The 17780-nt window shown below is 36.1% G+C and overlaps 1 protein-coding gene across 4 annotated transcripts in view; it reads left to right on the forward strand.

The window, feature by feature from the left end:
- LOC122756294 (CD2 associated protein) overlaps window positions 1-17780 on the forward strand; it is a 156332-nt gene that overhangs the window by 26372 nt on the left and 112180 nt on the right. For all 4 annotated transcript variants that reach the window (XM_044005503.1, XM_044005506.1, XM_044005505.1 and 1 more), the window contains exon 2: window positions 9041-9201. In XM_044005503.1, the coding sequence (XP_043861438.1) occupies window positions 9041-9201 (161 nt within the window). The remainder of the gene's footprint in view (window positions 1-9040; window positions 9202-17780) is intronic.

Raw genomic sequence — 17780 nt, forward strand, 5'->3', positions numbered from 1 at the left:
CTTTGCTACTCTTGTCCTAGGCTCAGAACCACACAGTTTCATATCCAGAATTTGTTCCTTGCTCATTACACAACTGAGGTGGGCTCATGCTATCTTGTGAGTGCTTTTCTCCACCCTGAACTGTGATCTCTGTCTGAACTTGGTAATGTATGACAGAGTTGTTAGATGGTACCTGTTCCTATACGTAATGCTAGTTCAGCAATCCCATGGGCTCTCCCTCTGTCTTGGTGCTTTCTGCACTGGTGTTCTCTTGACTCCTTTTCTCTACTTGGGCATGGGAATTCTCACTGTTGTTGCTGTGTCCTGGACTCCTGGCCAGTTCCTTCCTCAGTGTCTACAGAACTCTCCATCTGTCTTCCTAAGCTGCCCTGGGCTGGAGAAATAACTCACTGTGATTTTTTTTTTCTTGACTGTCCTGTGCATTTTCTAGATTGTTATGGACGAAGTGTGCTGGGTGAGTTAGGCAAAAATGTTTCTTATTTTCAATGGTTCATCACCAGTTTTACTGGTTGATTTTTTTTTTTTTTTACCATAGAAATTCTTGAACACAATTTATTATGTTAAAGTCTCACATATACTTTTGGAGAGATTAGCCCTGTTGACAAAGTCAGATCACTGAAAATGTCAGAACATTCATAGGAGGGTATAATTCTTCTAGTGTAGAATTACTGGTTCAAAAGTGGGTTCATTTTTTATCTCTTTATTTTTTATTAACTGATTGTTTTCAGAGAAGAATGTTTCAGTCAACAGTTCTAACAGCAATATACTAACAGCTAGCCTGTTTTCCCACAAACCTGGTTACATTCATTTTGGGAAGCAGGACCTTGATTTCAACAGCATAGGCACCTTTCTGCTGTGTTGTTTAAAATCTAAATTGTGAGTTCTAATCTGCCTCCCCCCAGTCTTGGGGGGAAGCTGGCTAAAATCACTGATAAATTCAGCAAGAGTTTAGGCTTTTAAAGATTTATTAAAATACGTATTATAAGTTAGTGAAGAGAGAGAGATTGAGAACAGATTCCTTACAGCATGGAAATCCTAGCTCAGATCTAATTCGGTATAGCCAGAGAGAAAGAAAGCAATTTCCTTTCCTAGCAGTCCATGTGAAATCTCTCACCACCAAGCTGGTGTTTGAATGACTAAGAGGGAGGGGCTATCATTTACTTGCCTGGGGACTAGCTCTGAATGGTCAGTTTTTTCACTATTAAAGGGAGCTACCACTGACTTGAAGATCTGTGTGGCTGTCAATGCCATTACTCATTTGTCCTAGTCCTTGCCAGTTTTGGGTAATGATTTGGTTGGCAACAGGTCAGAAGAGACTATGTAGTGATATTGACATCCTGAAAGCCTGCTTACTGGGATGTTTCATGGCTGGGAACAATAGTTAAAAATAATTGGTTTCTCTCCCCAGAGCATGAGAAAATTATTTCCTTTCTCTACAACAATGCATTAGACACAGTGGAACCCTGTATAAGATGACAGCTTTTTGGCCAGCATCCACCATATATAATACGGAGTTGTCAATACCTACAAACAGCTCTAGCCTAGGCTAAACTTGCTAATAGCTTCAAACATTTTATAGCAATCATGTCTCTTGATGGTCCCAATCTTTTTGCCCTCCCAGATCCTTTCTCTGTGGAAAAAAAAAGGATGATCAGTGTCATATTAATTTCTTTCTCTTTGTTATACTGATATTTAGATGAGAAAACATTTTTACTTTTATTTTATTTTTTATGTTTTGTTTTGTTTTGCTTTTTTGTGGGGCAATGAGGGTCAAGTAACTTAACTAGGGTCACACAGCTAGTATGTCTCAAGTTTCTAAGGCTGGATTTAAACTCAGGTCCTCCTGAATCCAGAGCCAGTATTTATCTACTATGCTACCTAGCTGACTCCTAAAAAACATTTAAAAATGATTTATTTCCCCAATATTTATAATCTTGGTTTTATTGCACAGTGAATAATCAATCTGTTAGTGGCCTTGATTCTAATGCCTGAGGAACTTATTTTTTATGTAAGGGAAAAAACCCTTGATGAGATAAGACCTAAATTCTTTTTTCTTTTTTTTTTTTTTTGCGGGGCAATGGGGGTTAAGTGACTTGCCCAGAGTCACACAGCTAGTAAGTGTCAAGTGTCTGAGGCCGAATTTGAACTCAGGTACTCCTGAATCCAGGGCCGGTGTTTTATCCACTGCGCCACCTAGCTGCCCCAAGACCTAAATTCTAATTCTGTTTGGCTCGCCATTGACTAGTCCTATAACCTTGGACAAATTACTTTTTTTTTTTAAGGTCTCATTTTCTTCATCTGTAAATCAAGGCTATTGGACTGGATGGCTCAAAGGTCCCTCTCAGCTGCTGACTTCTCTGATTGTAACAGTTGAATTATTTGCTATAAAGTATTTCTGACGAAAGTCCAGTGTTCTATAGTAAGAACAAAAAAGTTCAAAGTTTACTGGCTGATGAAGCAGCACTTTGAAATGAGACCACTCATCTTTTTTTTTTGTGGGGCAATAAGGGTTGAGTGACTTGTCCAGGGTCACATAGCTACTAAGTCTCAAGTGTCTGATCCGGATTTGAACTCAGGTCCTCCTGAATCCAGGGCCAGTGCTTTATCCACTGCGCCACGTAGCTGCCCCCTCCTCATCTTTTTATTGCTGAATATTTTTTTTTTAAGTGAGGCAATTAGGGTTAAGTGACTTGCCCAGGGTCACACAGCTAGTAAGTATTAAGTGTCTGAGGCCGGATTTGAACTCAGGTACTCTTGACTCCAGGGCCGGTGCTCTCTCCACTGCGCCACCTAGCTGCCCCTATTGCTGAATATTTAATGATCAACATTGTCTTTCCTGAAGATGGTTATAGTTTGAAAACTTATAGACCATTTTCAGACTAGAAACTGCCATATCTATTTATGAATTTTTGAGACTTAAAATTAGTTATTAATTTTGCTTTGGAGTTTCTGTTGAACATATTACTTCAATTATAAGACATTTTAAGTTTATAATTTAGTCTAGGGTATACTGTACTCTCGCATATAGCAATAAACTTTGTACTTGACTTGTTTTCATGAAACAGAGCATGTTAAAGTACATTTCCTTTTTTCTTTTCTTTCTTTCTTTCTTTCTTTTTTTTTTTTAAGCGAGGCAATTGGGGTTAAGTGACTTGCCCAGGGTCACACAGCTAGTAAGTGTCAAGTGTCTGAGGTCGGATTTGAACTCAGGTCCTCCTGACTCCAGGGCCAGTGCTCTATCCACTGTGCCACCTAGCTGCCCCTAAATTACATTTCCTCTAAAAGTCATTGAATCTTTGAATTCTAGTTTCCTCAGTGTAAAATAAAATTTCATTTATTTATTTTTTAAATAAGCATTTTATTTATAGTTTTGTGTTCCAATTTTTATCTCTCTTTCCCTTCCTCCCCTTCCTCCTCCTGAGGCAGTAAAGAATCAGATATAGTTTATGCATATATGATTATGTAAAAAATTACCATATTTGTCATTTTGTACAAGAAAACTTGATTAAAAGAAAAAACTGAAAGTGAAAAATAGCCTGCTTCAGTCTGTTCCATCAATATTAATTCTTTCTTTGGAGGTGGGTAGTATGTTTTCATCAATAGTTCTTTGGAATTGTCTTGGATCATTGTATTGTTGAGAATAGTCAAGTCATTCACAGTTCTTCATCAAACAGTATTGTTGTCTCTGCACAATGTTCTCTTGGTTCTACTCACTTCACTATACATCATTTCATACATGTCTTTCCAGGCCTTTCTGAAGTCATCCTGCTTGTTATTTCTTCTAGCACGGTAATATTCCATCACCATCATATGTTACAGTTTGTTTAGCCATTCCTCAATTGATGGGCATTCCTTTGATTTCCAATTCTTAGCCACCACAAAAAGAGCTACTATAAATATTTTTGTACAAATAGGTCTTTTTCTCTTTTGGGAGATGTCTTTGGGATTTAAATTTAGCATTGGTATTGCTGGATTAAAGGGTATGCACAGTTCTATAGCTCTTTGGGCTTAGTTCCAAATTGCTCTCCAGAGTGGTTGGATCTTAAAGTAGGTTCATTAATGGCCTGTCCCGTTTACCATACCTTATTAAGAAGATCAAATAAAATAGCCTACTGACAATTTTTGCTTTACATAAATTAGCATTTCACAGATTCTACTCTCTGGTTTGGGGCAGGTGCTGAAGCTGCTCTGACTGCTTGGGGGAGGGGAGGTCCAGAGTGGGTGGGGCCATTTCAAGCCCAGGAAAGGAGTTGGAGGTATGTGAATGGCCTTAAATAAGAACTGGCTGTACTTGAAAGTATTTGCATTCATCTGAATACTTGTCTTTCCAAATTTTTTTTTATTATAGTCATTGTATAAATTATTATCTTGATTGTGTTCAATTCAGTGTGCATCAATTAAATTTTTCTGAAGTTTTTTTTTTACTCCATCCTTTTTGTCATTTTTAGATGACACAATGCTATTTTATTACATTCATATACTATAATTTTTTCATCCATTCCATTTGATGGCACCTTGTTTCTAGTTCTTTGTTTCAACAAAAAGTGATTTAATGCATATTTTTGTGCATATAGATCCTGTTCTTTGTCATATTTCTTTGGGATCTCAAACATATCCCTACCACTGAGTCACAGACTTTTTACAGACGTTTTAGTGTCTTTGGGTATAGTTCTAAATTGCTTTCCAGAGTGGTTGGACCTATTCATTGCTTTACCAGCAATGCATTCTTTTCTCCCAGAAACCCTCCAACAATTGTCATTTTTCCTTTTTGTCATCTTTAACAATCTGATTGGTTTGAAGTGTTTATTAAAAAACCAGAAATTGTAAGGGGGAAGGAAAGGAGTCTATATCTGGTTAAGTTTTCAGGGACTGGTATTGATTCATTTCGGGTAGATGGGCACCTTCTTTTATTGAGGCAAGGATGCTACTGAGGTCTCCTAAAATATCTCTCTCCCCCGTGGGAATGTTCATCAGTAAGAAACCCTCCCATCACTGAACTGAGATTGCTCCCCTGTCCCCTTTATTTTCAATTCTTTTCTTTGTTATTACCTCACCCATTCCCTTCCATAGGCCCATTTCTTGGAGATTATAAGAGTTACTTTTCCTTCTAAGGAGACTAGCAGTATATGAAGGATACTGCCCTTTCTTGATACTCTCTTGGTGACCTTATTAGCTCCAGTAAATTTGTCATCTTTATGCAAATAGATCCATAGGTACAAATTCCTTGAGCTTCTATCCATAGCCATTAATTGCCTATTAAAATTACTCCAGATAGGTGTGACTCAGAGACATCTCAAGTTCAACATATCCAGAACTGGATTTATTCTCTTCTCCTGCCCCATTCCAGTCCATTCTTCCAGATTTTCCTGTTAATGTCAAAGGTACCACCATTCTTCTAGTATCTGAGTTCATAACCATAATCTTTGATTCTTCATTCTCCCTCACCTCACATACCCACTCATTTTCCAAATACTGCTTTTTCTATGCCCATAATATCTATCACAACTGACCCCTTCTCTCCACTCCTGCCACCTTAGTTCAGACTTTTTTTGGGGGGGCAGGCAGGGCAATGAGGGTTAAGTGACTTGCCCAGGGTCACACAGGCAGTAAGTATCAAGTGTCTGAGTTCAGATTTGAACTCAGGTCCTCCAAAATCCAGGGTTGAACTGCCCCCAGTTCCGTCTTTCATTATCTGTTAACTGGTTATTAAAATGTTCTCCTAATTAGTTTCCCTGTCTCAAGTACCTCCCCACTCAGTCTTATCTTTTTTTTCTTTTTTTTAGTGAGGCAATTGGGGTTAAGTTACTTGCCCAGGGTCACACAGCTAATAAGTGTTAAGTGTCTGAGGCCGGATTTGAACTCAGGTACTCCTGACTTTTCTTTCCACTGCGCCATCTAGCTGCCCCAGTCTTATCTTTTACACAATTTCCCAGACCTGATCATGTCAGTCTTCATCTAAGTAAATTCCATTGGCTTCCTATGTCTCTGTGATGAAATATAAACTGTTAGGCTTATAAAGGGCTTATAAAACCCTTCACAACTTATCCCCAACCAATCTTTTCAGTGTCATTGTACATTGTACATTACTCCCCATAAAAGTGATCCTGTCAAACTGGCTTTTTGTTCTATTATGCAATACACTCCATCTCTTGAATCTGTGACTTTGCACTGCCCATACCTGTAATGCATGTGTTTACTTCTCATCTCTCCCTAGTAGAATCCCTGTCTTCATTCAAGATGGAGCTCAAGCACCATCTCTGACATGAAGTTTTTCCTTATCCCTCCATCTTTTTGGTGCTGTCCCTCTCAAACAGATACAAATTAAAACAACTTTAAGCTTCTACTTCACTCCTATCAAATTGGGAAAAATAATAAAAAAAAATTCATTATTGTGTGAGGTATAGAGAAATGTTAATTGCTGGAAGAATTGTAAACTTTTAGAATATTTTTAGGGGATAATGCTTAGGAAAATAATCAAACCATATTGTCAGTTATAAGAACAGTCTTTTCAAATATTTTCATAGCAGCATTGCTTCTAGATTTTTGCAGTTTTATTGTAAAAGTTCTACAATAGGAGAATGAGCAAATAAGTTGTGATATAGTAACTAATGAAATATATGAAATTAAAGTAGATATAAGTATAGGAGACAATGTAAATATATATGATAAAATTTCTTGAAAACCAGAAATGGAAGGTCATATATATAACACACACCAATTATGACCATGTAAGACTGGAGATCATAATCTTTTTTTCTTATATCTACTTAAATCTAATTCTTTTCCATTTCCTTCTTAAGTTAAATAGACAAGTAAAATCACCCTTTCTCTTCTCCTCTTCATCTTGTCTTGGTTTTAAAGATTTTCTGCATTTTTTTCTAACAGGAATTTTCCCCCCTTATCCTCTTTTTTTTTCGTTATATATAACTTAGGGTTCATGGAATCGTAAGTGAACTTAGATTGAAGAAAAAATACATTTTTTAAAATTTCAACACAATTCTGTATAATCCTATCTAATTTACTTTGTGCATTTAAAAACATTTTTCTGGGATGTGGTCCATAGCCTTCACCAAACTGCCTGAGTACCATGACTCAAAAAAGGTTGAGAACCTCATATATAAAGAGATAAGTGAATGGGAATGAATGGGGAAAAAAAAGACATTTTATGCATTGTAATTTCATTTTCTTGGTCAGGTAATATTCTGTTTTTTTAGATATATTCTATTTTTACACCACTGTTTTTGCCATATATATTCATTCTCTTTCCCTCCTCAGACTACTATCCCTTGCAAAAAGGATTTTTTCTTTTAGAAGAGAAAGAAGGCTAATTAGTAAGTCAATTACAGTATCACTTGTGACTGACAGTCTGGGTGATATTTCACACCATAGACTTCTACCTTTACAAAGAAGGGAGGGTTTTGCATTTTCTAAACTATTCTCTAATGCAAAGCTTGGTAATATTTATAGTGTTCAGTTTTGCTTTTTTTTTTTTCCCCATGTACATTTCTATAGTTGTGTAAATGTGTTTGTGGTTTTCCTGGTACTGATTGATTCAGTTCATGCTTTTCTAAATTCTGTGTTTTATTCTTCTGGTGTGGCAATATTAATTATATTCATGAATCAATTTACTCTGTTTTTATATAATTCTTTAAGATTTGCGGAGGGCTTTAATGTATATTATCTCATTTGACCCTCATAGCAATTGTGAGGCAGGTACTATTTTTATTTCTAATTTTACAGATATGGGAACTTGGGGTTTCAAATAAACAATTTGTCCAGGGTCTATAGGCATAGTTAAATGTGGCTGAGGTAGTATTTGAACTTGTGTCTCCTGAATTTTTCTGACACTCTGCTATATAGAGAACCTTTCTGGTTTTGAGCTCCTTCAAGTGTCTATGTAAAAGTGGCAAAAGTTATGTTGTCACTTAAAAAACCCCAACACACTTCCAAATTTCTTTCCAGAATGGTTAAACTCATTCACAGCTTCACCAACTACTCTTCTTATAGCCCCTCCAACATTGACTAGTTTCATCTTTTGTTTCTTTTCCAATTTGCTGGCTATAAGGTATACTCTTGGAATTGTTTTGATTTACTTTTCTCTTAGTAGTGATTTGGAATATTCTTTCATAATAGACAAATTCTTTTTTGGAGAGCTATTTATAGAACAAAGTAGAAAAACAAACATAAAATAAAACAATTTGAAGCATTTGACCTCTTATCTGTGGGAATGGATACGTCTTAAACATTTGTGTTATTTCCATATATATATATATATTTATATTTATATTTTATGTTTTGGATTGATATAAGAACCCTGGTGAGTAACTTCCTTTTTCTTCTTGACAACTTGTAGAATTGCCTAGTCTGAGAGATTCAGTGATTTGCCCAGGATCACATAGTCGTTATGTATCAGAAGCTGGACTTGAATCCAGGTCTTCTTGGCTTCCAGACCAGCTCTCCTCTCTATGCCCCGGTCTATTTCTTTTTATGGTCCTAACATTTTATATTGTTTGTATATCCATCTTGACTTTGTTGCATATGATAAAACTAATTTCTGCCAATATACTTTGAGTTTTCTCAGCAGTTGTCAAAAAAAGAGTTCTTCCTTAAATAATTTATGTTCTTTGTTGAACAGTGACTTAAGGAATATGAGCAAAGCTGCTAATTGTGTTGATTAATATTCTCTATAGTAAATTATAAGAAAATTAAAACATTTAAAATAAACTGCATGGTAGAGCTAACAGGTACCTTAAAGATTTATTCTCTTTTTCCCACCAAACACACACATGCTAACTAAAAAATAAGGAAAGCTTATAAAAATTAAAACATTTTCCCCTAATAGAAAAAGATTAGAGATCACTAATATTTTAGAGACTTCAGATTTCCCCAAAAGGATCTTTTTATTGGGTTTAACTATTTTGAGATGATTGGAATAAATTTTGTTTTCTTAGTGATCAAGTAGTAACTTTATCTAGCCCATTATATATTATAACTTTTATAAATCATAACTGGTTATAGTTATTTGCTTTTATCCTTTCAGTTGACTACATTGTGGAGTATGATTATGATGCAGTACATGATGATGAATTGACCATTCGAGTTGGGGATATCATCAGAAATGTGAAAAAACTAGAAGAAGAAGGATGGTTAGAAGGAGAACTAAATGGAAGAAGAGGGATGTTTCCCGATAATTTTGTTAAGGTAAGTGGTCTTGGATAACTTTTCACCATTTCTTTCCATTTCTCCTTTCTTCCATTTCTTATTTTAGAAAAAATTCCATGGTGTTATCTTTTAAAATATAGGTCAGATAACTTTAGTGTAGGTTATTTAATTAACTGAGTTTTTGTCTTTTGATGATAGTAGTAACAATGCTTTGTATATCTGATATAATTATGTCTTTATAAAAAGAACATATGACAAATGTTTTCTTTGGTCTCTATCCATGTAGCATTTATGCTTTCATGATTACTGATATTTATATAGCTCTTTAAGTTTTGCAAAGTGTTTTACATATATCATTTCATTTTATCCTCATAACAACTCTTTAATGCAAATACTATCATCCTCATTTGACAGATGAGGGAACTACGGCTGAGAGAGGTTAATGACTTCCTCACTGTCACTCAGCTGAGTAAGTGTCTGAGGCAGGAGTCAAACTCATCTTCTTAACTTAAAGTATAGCACTCTGTCCGTTACACCAAACTGCCTGTTAACAAGATTGTTTTTTTTAAATGGGAAAGTACCTGGTTATATGCTTTTTGCTTTATAGAATAGCTAATCAGGATTGTTTTTTTATTTTTCTTTAACCTTGGGATAATTTTCACACCTATCAGCATTGTATTAGAAAGCAATGTTTCTACAAGAACTCTTGTTCACACTAATTATAAAAATGATATTAGTTGAAGTAATCTTATCTAACCTAAATACTACAGTACTTTATAGTTCTTTTATACTGAAATACTCAAATTTTGATTTTCAAGTAAGAATCTGGTAAGACCAGTGGGAGCCTGCAGAAACATTTCAGAATTATTAAGATTATGATTATTATTAGTTATAGTGCCTACTGTGTTCCAGACACTTTGCTAAGTCATTTACAAATATTACTTCATTTGAGCCTTACAGCAACTCTTGGATTTTAGGTGCTGTTATCACCCCTGTTTTACAGTTGAGGAAACTGACAAAAAAAGGTTAAATGATTTGCCCAGTCATATAGCTACTAAATGTCTGAGGCCAGATTTTTGTTTGTTTGTTTTTTTTGTTTTTGTTTTTTTTGTGGGGCAATGGGGGTTAAGTGACTTGCCCAGGGTCACACAGCTAGTAAGTGTCAAGTGTCTGAGGCTGGATTTGAACTCAGGTACTCCTGAATTCAGGGCCAGTGCTCTATCCATTGCGCCACCTAGCTGCCCCTGAGGCCAGATTTAAAAAAAAAAAATTATTTTTGTCACATTTTAAGTTCCAAAATGTCTCTCTTCCTCTCCACCCCACACTAGAGGTCACCATTTGACACAGATATGTATGTGTGTCTGTCTATCCATCCATCCATCCATCTATCCATCTGTCTGTCTGTCTATCTATCTATCTATACATACACTCATACGTATATAAATATATGTGTGTATATGTGTAAAACCATACTATGCATACTTCTATTCTGAGTCCAGATTTCAATTCAGGTATTTCTGATTCTAAGCACAGTGCTCTTTCCATAGCACCACGTAGGATTGGTTATTAAATGGGTCACCTGCGAACATTTAGAATGCAAAATAAGTCTATAGGTGCCAGCTTGTCTTTTCTCCAGACCTGGCCGACTTTCTCATATTATCTTTTGATAGGATTTGTGCATTGCTAGATTAACAAGTAGTATATCTAGATTTATGACACCTTTGAAATAGTATTGGAATAGGGGAAGCTAGGTGGCACAGTGGATAGAGCACTGGCCCTGGAGTCAGGAGTACCTGAGTTCAAATCGGGCTTCAGACACTTAACATTTACTAGCTGTGTGACCCTGGGCAAGTCATTTAACCCCAATTGCCTCACTTAAAAAAAAAAAAAGAAATAGTATTGGAAGAAGAATTGGAAAAAGTATTGGTAGAAGTTATGAGGTGACAGATTTTGGTAAATTATTGTTAGAAATAAAACTACAGGACTTTCCCTTTTGGTGAATATATGAAGGCTTTATTACATTCTTGCGAAAATGAGCATACCCTATGAAAGTGTGGCATGCTTTGCCATAGCAAACTTCTCTTTTTATCCCTAAACCTAATGCAAAGGTTTTTTCCCCTCCCCTCTTCACCTTGTTGGTTGAGGGCTTGAGGTGTACAATCTTCCTGAAATATCTCAACATATTTCCCCTTAACATGTACCCCCTCATGTTACATATATTGCCTTTGGGGTGTTGGCAGTTAATATGCATAAGCTAATTAAGCAAGCAAAGTACAAACTAGCTTTAACCTTTGGCACACTTGGACTAGTTAGACTACTGGCCTTGAGGCCCTCTTTTTAATCTACTTTGAGCTGCCTGCAAAACTCTCTTTTAGCCATGAGGCCCCTTTCTGCAGTTCTCCTTCCTTACCCAGATTCCCTCTGTCTCATTTTTCTGAGATAACAGCATTTTTCTGGTGTGACATTATTTTGTTTCTCTCAATTATCAACCTTGATTTTGTAAAATTAGAGCACTCCAAAAATGGAATATTGAGTGTCTTCTCAATTTCTGCATCACTGGGGATATTTGAGCAAACACTAGAAGATCACTTGTTTGTAACCTTGTGGAAGGATCCTAGAATCACAAATTTAGATCTGGAAGGAAGGCCATTTGGTATAACCCCTTCATTTTATGAATGAGAAAACTGAGATTCACTGTGGTCATACAGTGACAGCTAAGATTTGAACTGGTTGATCCAGGGCTCCTTCCTCTGGGCATCTAATACCTTGCCTCAGTTTCCCTTCCATAAATAGGATATCAGATTGACAGTAGGTAAAGTGTATTCAGGAAACTCTACAAACTAGCCCCAATGACAAAATACCTCAGTGTAGAGAGTGAGGTAGAGAAAAGGGAGTTCTACTATTGACTACTGGGCCTGTAAGGCTTCTCAAGGCAGTTGTGTTTACCTACCATCCAGGGCATAATTTGAGGTATGGGGAATGTTTTAAGATGTGAGAAGAGTTTGCATTTTAGACATGAATACCCATATCTAGGGGTTCTGGGACTAGCAGTATAGCCACTGCCCCATTCCAAATAGCACTCCCTCCCACTCCCTTTTCTGTTTCAAATTCTCTTGGACCTTTCTTAATTATGCTTTTCCAAAAACCTTACTTAAATTCTCAAATCACTTAAAGTAACACAAAACATAAAATTATTTAATAGCTCATAAAAGAACAAGGAAGGACAGCACAACTCATTAAGTACTTAATGCCTTTCTTTTGTCATTAATTTAATTTGGTGTAGGAAACTGCAAATGGGTGATCTCCCTCTTCCAGTCCAGGTAAACAGCTGTTCTGTTTTAGAGGATTTGATAGTTGCCTTAGTCATCAAGAGGTTTTGACTTGCCCAGGATCACATAGCCAATATGTGTCAGATGATGGAATTAAATCCTCATCTTCATTCTGAGGCTGTCTCACTGTCTGTTATGTCATGCTGCTTCTCCATCTTTTTCTTCTTAGAGTATAGATTCTGCTGGGCAGGGGCAGTTTTAAATGTTTAGATCTATACTAGAACAATAGTCTAGTTGAAACATCACATATATAGTAGATGCTCAGGAAATATTTATACATTTTTTTAAAAAACTAAATTGATTTCATAACTGTAGGAAATGTTCCAGTGACAAAATTTGTCTTCTAATGCAGATTGGCAGCTCTACAATTTGGAGTTTTAAGAGTGTTTTTTGAATCACTGAGGGGTGAAATGACTTGCCCAGGGTCACATAACCAATATGTGAGACAGATCCACTATGCTATGCAGCCTTTGTACATGTTTATAGTTTCATAAGAGCATTTATATAATCACAGAGGGATATTATGTACAAGAATTTCTGTTTAGATTCTTTGAGATGATAATTTAAATTGTAAATTGTCTTTCCAAGTGTCCATACTATTGTTATTGTTATTGACTTATGCTAATAATAAAGTATAACTAGAGGCATTTACATGGCACGGAGGCTAGACCTCTGGGTTTGGAGTCAGGAAGGACTTAATTTAACATGTGATGTCAGATACTTAACTAGCTGTATGACCCTGGGCTAGTCACTTAACCTTTGTCTAAGCTTCCTCATTTGTAAAATGAGTATAATAAGTGCTACTGCTTCCATCTCATAGTATTGTTGGAGGGCCCAATGAGATAGTGAAGTGCTAAAAACAGTGCCTGATATGGGATGTGCTTAATAAATGCTTGTTAAACTTCTTTCTAGGAGGTGGGTTAAAGAGACTTCAATCTGAGACTCAGTATTTTGAATCATCATGTTTAGTAGTATTCTTTTGAAATAGATTAATATTTAACATGGAAATGTGTTTTATGGAAAAGAGTAAATATTTTGCTTTAATATGTCAGCATCTTAGCCAAGGAAATCAACTAATCATATTTATTGGATGATACCATATTCTTATTTTAGCATTAATACCAGGGGCAGCTAGGTGGCGCAGTGGATAGAGCACCGGCCCTGGAATCAGGAGTACCTGAGTTCAAATCCGGCCTCAGGCACTTAACACTTACTAGCTGTGTGACCCTGGGCAAGTCACTTAACCCCAATTGCCTCACTAAAAAAAAAAAAAAAAGCATTAATACCTAAGTTTACTGCTAGTGGATATTGTGTTATTGGAGGTGTTTAGTAGTTAAAAGGTCAAAAGAAACCAAAGTTTTAGTAGTAAATCAATTCCATTAAATAACTTATTGAATTTCTTCTATACCCTTTGTATCATGTTAAGTCTGTGAGGAACACAGATTAGATCCTTATCTTCTAGAAACTCAGAATAGTTGAGAATACAAAAATAAAATGTATTATATTTTATCTTATTAGATTTGGGTTCATCTTTCTTTGTTGAGATTTTTTTTTTAATGTATCTTGGCTCAGGTACATATCAGAAAGTATACTGCTGTATATGAATAAATATGAAATGAGTGGTTTTTAGTACATGTTAAAAGACTTCATTTTACTATCAACTTGACCAGAGAAGATTCAAGGTATGATGTAGAACTTAAATTGGCCTTGAAGGAAGGGTAGGAACCATAAAATCTCAGTTTTAGGTGACCCCATGGGTCATCAAGCCCAATCCATATCTTGACCAAGAACCTTTTCTCTTTGATTAGACCTTTAGTCTATACACTTTTATATAGCTCAGCTGTTAGGAAGACTTTCGTTATATCATTCTCAAACACGTCCCTTCAACTTCCTAAGGCAGATCTAGCTCTGCCCTATGGAGACAAACAGGACAACTCTAATCCTTTCACATAAAACCCCTTCTCATTTCATACCCTTGTTCCTTGGACTGAATCCTCCTGTAGTGTGGTCTCAAAGCTTTTACTTCTTTGCATTTTGGAATATCATATTCCAAGCTTTTTTCTCCTTCATAGTTGTTGGTCCTATTTTCCTTCTCCATTAAGATTTTTTTCCCCCCAAGTTTCCATAATTTCTTGAGCTACTAGTTTGTACTTATTGGTCCCAGTCAGGCCCAGGAATTCTCTACTTTTTCTCTTTTCTTTGCTGGTTCATCACATAAGTTTCGCTCCTCCACTAAACTGTGGGGATTCCCCAAGGCTCTGTCTTGATTATTTGTTTCTATCCTTTCAGTGATTCACCGACCCTGGATTCAGAACCTGAGTTCAAATCCAGCCTCAGACACTTGACACTTAGTAACTGTGTGACCCTGGGTGTCACTTAAACCCCATAGCTCCGCAAAAAAAAAAAGAAAAGGAAAGAAAGAAAAAAGAAAAAGAAAGAAGGGACCTAGGGAATTCCAGTTCAAACAGTATCATGAAAGCACTGAAAGAAAATAGTGCTTGCAAAAACACAGCAGCAACAATGGGGGAAAAAGGCACCGGATCAAATAACAAGCAAGAAATACAAAAAGAAACCCCTCCAGCTGAGGGGTGCAGAGAAAGATGCTAGAAGAGGGTTTATACACAGGCCGGAAGCACACCATCAGAATTATATAAGACCTAGGACCAATGGTGATGGGAGGGTAGGGGGTGAAGATGGGGAGGGAAGATACCATATAGGGTTATTATGATCTGTTTCATTTCCAATTTTTCTTTATCTACCATGTTTCATTGATCTACTTTTCTGTCTTTTAATTGGTATAAAAGGCTTTTGATGATTATTGCTTTTTGATATAGTTTTAGGTCTGTAAGTACTATTTCTCCTTCATTCCTACTTTTTACATTATTTCCCTTGATAATCTATTATTCTACTTAAGGTTTTTTGTTTTTTTTTTTGCTGGGCAGTGAGGGTTAATTGACTTGCCCCGGGCCACACAGCTAGTAAGTGTCAAGTGTCTGGGGCCCTGAATCCAGGGCCAGTGCTTCATCCACTGTGCCACCTATAAAATTCTATAATTTTGCCTACCTTTGTAAAGTATCCCTTTGGATTAATATATGGCAGAAGCTATAAATCAACTTTGAATAAATTGTTATTTTCATTATATTGACATGGCTGAGTGATGATCATTGAATATGCCTTCAGTTATTTATGTAAATAATTATGTATATGTAGAGAATGTATGTTCTTTGTTAGGGACAGTTTTTTTTCCTCCTCTTTGCCCAATTCCTTTCTCTTAGTGATTTACTAGAATTTAAAAAACTAATAATTTTGCTAGAATTTCCAGATCTATTACCCATGCTGTTTGAAAAGAGTGATGTACCAAATTATTTTTTTTAACTAAATAGGAACAATTTTATATATTCTTCTAAGTTGGCTCAAGGTGACTAATAGCAGAAGCTACAATGCTAAGAAATTAGATCAGATATAGGTAATCTATATGTTTTCATATATTTGTTTTCTTTTTTAGTTTTAGTTTCTATTTTCATTCAATTGTATTTTTTTCCCCTGTTTGGTTTATTTTAACTGCCTGGTTAAAGATGAGAAAAAAGGAGAGGAAAAAAGTCTCAGCTTTAAATTGTGGTAGTGGTTTGGGGGAAAATGCATTGTTAGGATATTTTTTTTTTTTAGCTTTTAGAAAAGGATATTTCTTTCGATGTTATAGCAGGACAAAGAGTAAAAATATTTCCCCCTTAAATCTTGTTGGGGAAGAATAAGCTCAGTATGCTAAGTCTGACCAAGATACCGCAGCTAGATGTCAGTAGCTGCTGTTGAACTGGCACTCCTTGCTTCTTGGAACTTCAGTGGATGCTTTCTGTTTTCATTTTGCCCTCTGGTTCTAAGATATCTGGGCAGTTTTCTTTTAAGATTTCTTAAAATGTGTCTGGACCCCTTTTTTTTTTTTTTTTTTTTTTTTTTTTTGTGGGACCATGGGGGTTAAGTGACTTGCCCAGGGTCACATAGCTAGTAAGTGTCAAGTGTCTGAGGCCGGATTTGAACCCAGGTACTCCTGAATCCAGGTCCGGTGCTTTATCCTCTGCGCCATCTAGCTGCCCCCTGTCTGGGCCCTTTTTAAGGTGATGGCTTTTAGTTATTTCAATAGTTCTTAAATTATCTCTTGATTTACCAGGTCTATTGTTTTTGTTATGAAATATCTCCTATTTCTTTTTTCTTTTCTTTTTTTTTTTGGTCTTTAGACTTTGTTTTAATATTCCTTGTTGTATCATGAAGTCACTGCTTTCTTTTTGGTCCATTCTAATTTTGAGGGAGTTTGTTACTTGGGCAAGGTTTTGTACCTCTCATTCTGGGCTATTAATTCCCATTTCAATTATTTTCCCCCCACAATTCTAATTTATTTTCCATTTCCCCCTCCAGTACCTTTATTTATAAAAATAGTTTTTAATTATGTATTAAACTCTTCATCTCTTTAAGGAATTCTAGTTAAAATTATGGTCAGACTTTGTTTTTCTGAGGCTTTGCTTATAGATGTTTTGTAGTCATTTTCTTTTGGATCTGTCTTAAGGGTTGCTGTCACCATAATCATTTTGCTTCTTCCATCCTACCTCCAGATTTTGTTTGGGTTGTGTTTTGTACTGGAGGAAATTTCTGGGCTGGTCTTATTGCTGCTTTCTTGGGGTATTGTTGATGCTGTTTTTTCCTAGGATCTCCTGGATAGCTCAGCCTGGAGAATGGCAAGATTCCAATTTTCCCAATGTAGTCTAATTCAAGGCAAAATATGATTTCTCTGCCTTTTTTGTTCTGATCTTTACAAGTTCCTATGAGAAATGATTATTAATTACTAGTATCTTGAGGAGATTCAGAATTCCCCTTTTTTTTTCTGAAGACCAGACTTTAAGTTCAGTTTTTCTTTCTTTCTTTTTTTGGTGAGGCAATTGGGGTTAAGTGACTTGCCCAGGATCACACAGCTAGTAAGTGTCAAGGGTCTGAGGCCAGATTTGAACTCAGGTCCTGACTCCACAGCCTGTGTTCTATCTACTGTGCCACCTAGCTGACCCAAGTCCAGTTTTTCTTCAGAAAATCATTGCTTTAGCTTTCAGAGATTTTAGACCCCACTCAACCTTGCAAGGAATTTAATCTAAAGTGGGAAAGCCTATTGTGTTCTACTCAAATTTGGGTACACTCAGATCCTTTTGTCCTAGATAGCCACGGTTGGGGGTGGTCTGAATAGAAATAATTTCTGTCCAGGTGTCATTCTCAGTCCCCCATTGAAAAGGGTATATTCTCTGAATTTAT

The sequence above is a fragment of the Dromiciops gliroides genome, chromosome 4, assembly GCF_019393635.1.
Source record: "Dromiciops gliroides isolate mDroGli1 chromosome 4, mDroGli1.pri, whole genome shotgun sequence".
In the NCBI taxonomy this organism is placed as follows: domain Eukaryota; kingdom Metazoa; phylum Chordata; class Mammalia; order Microbiotheria; family Microbiotheriidae; genus Dromiciops; species Dromiciops gliroides.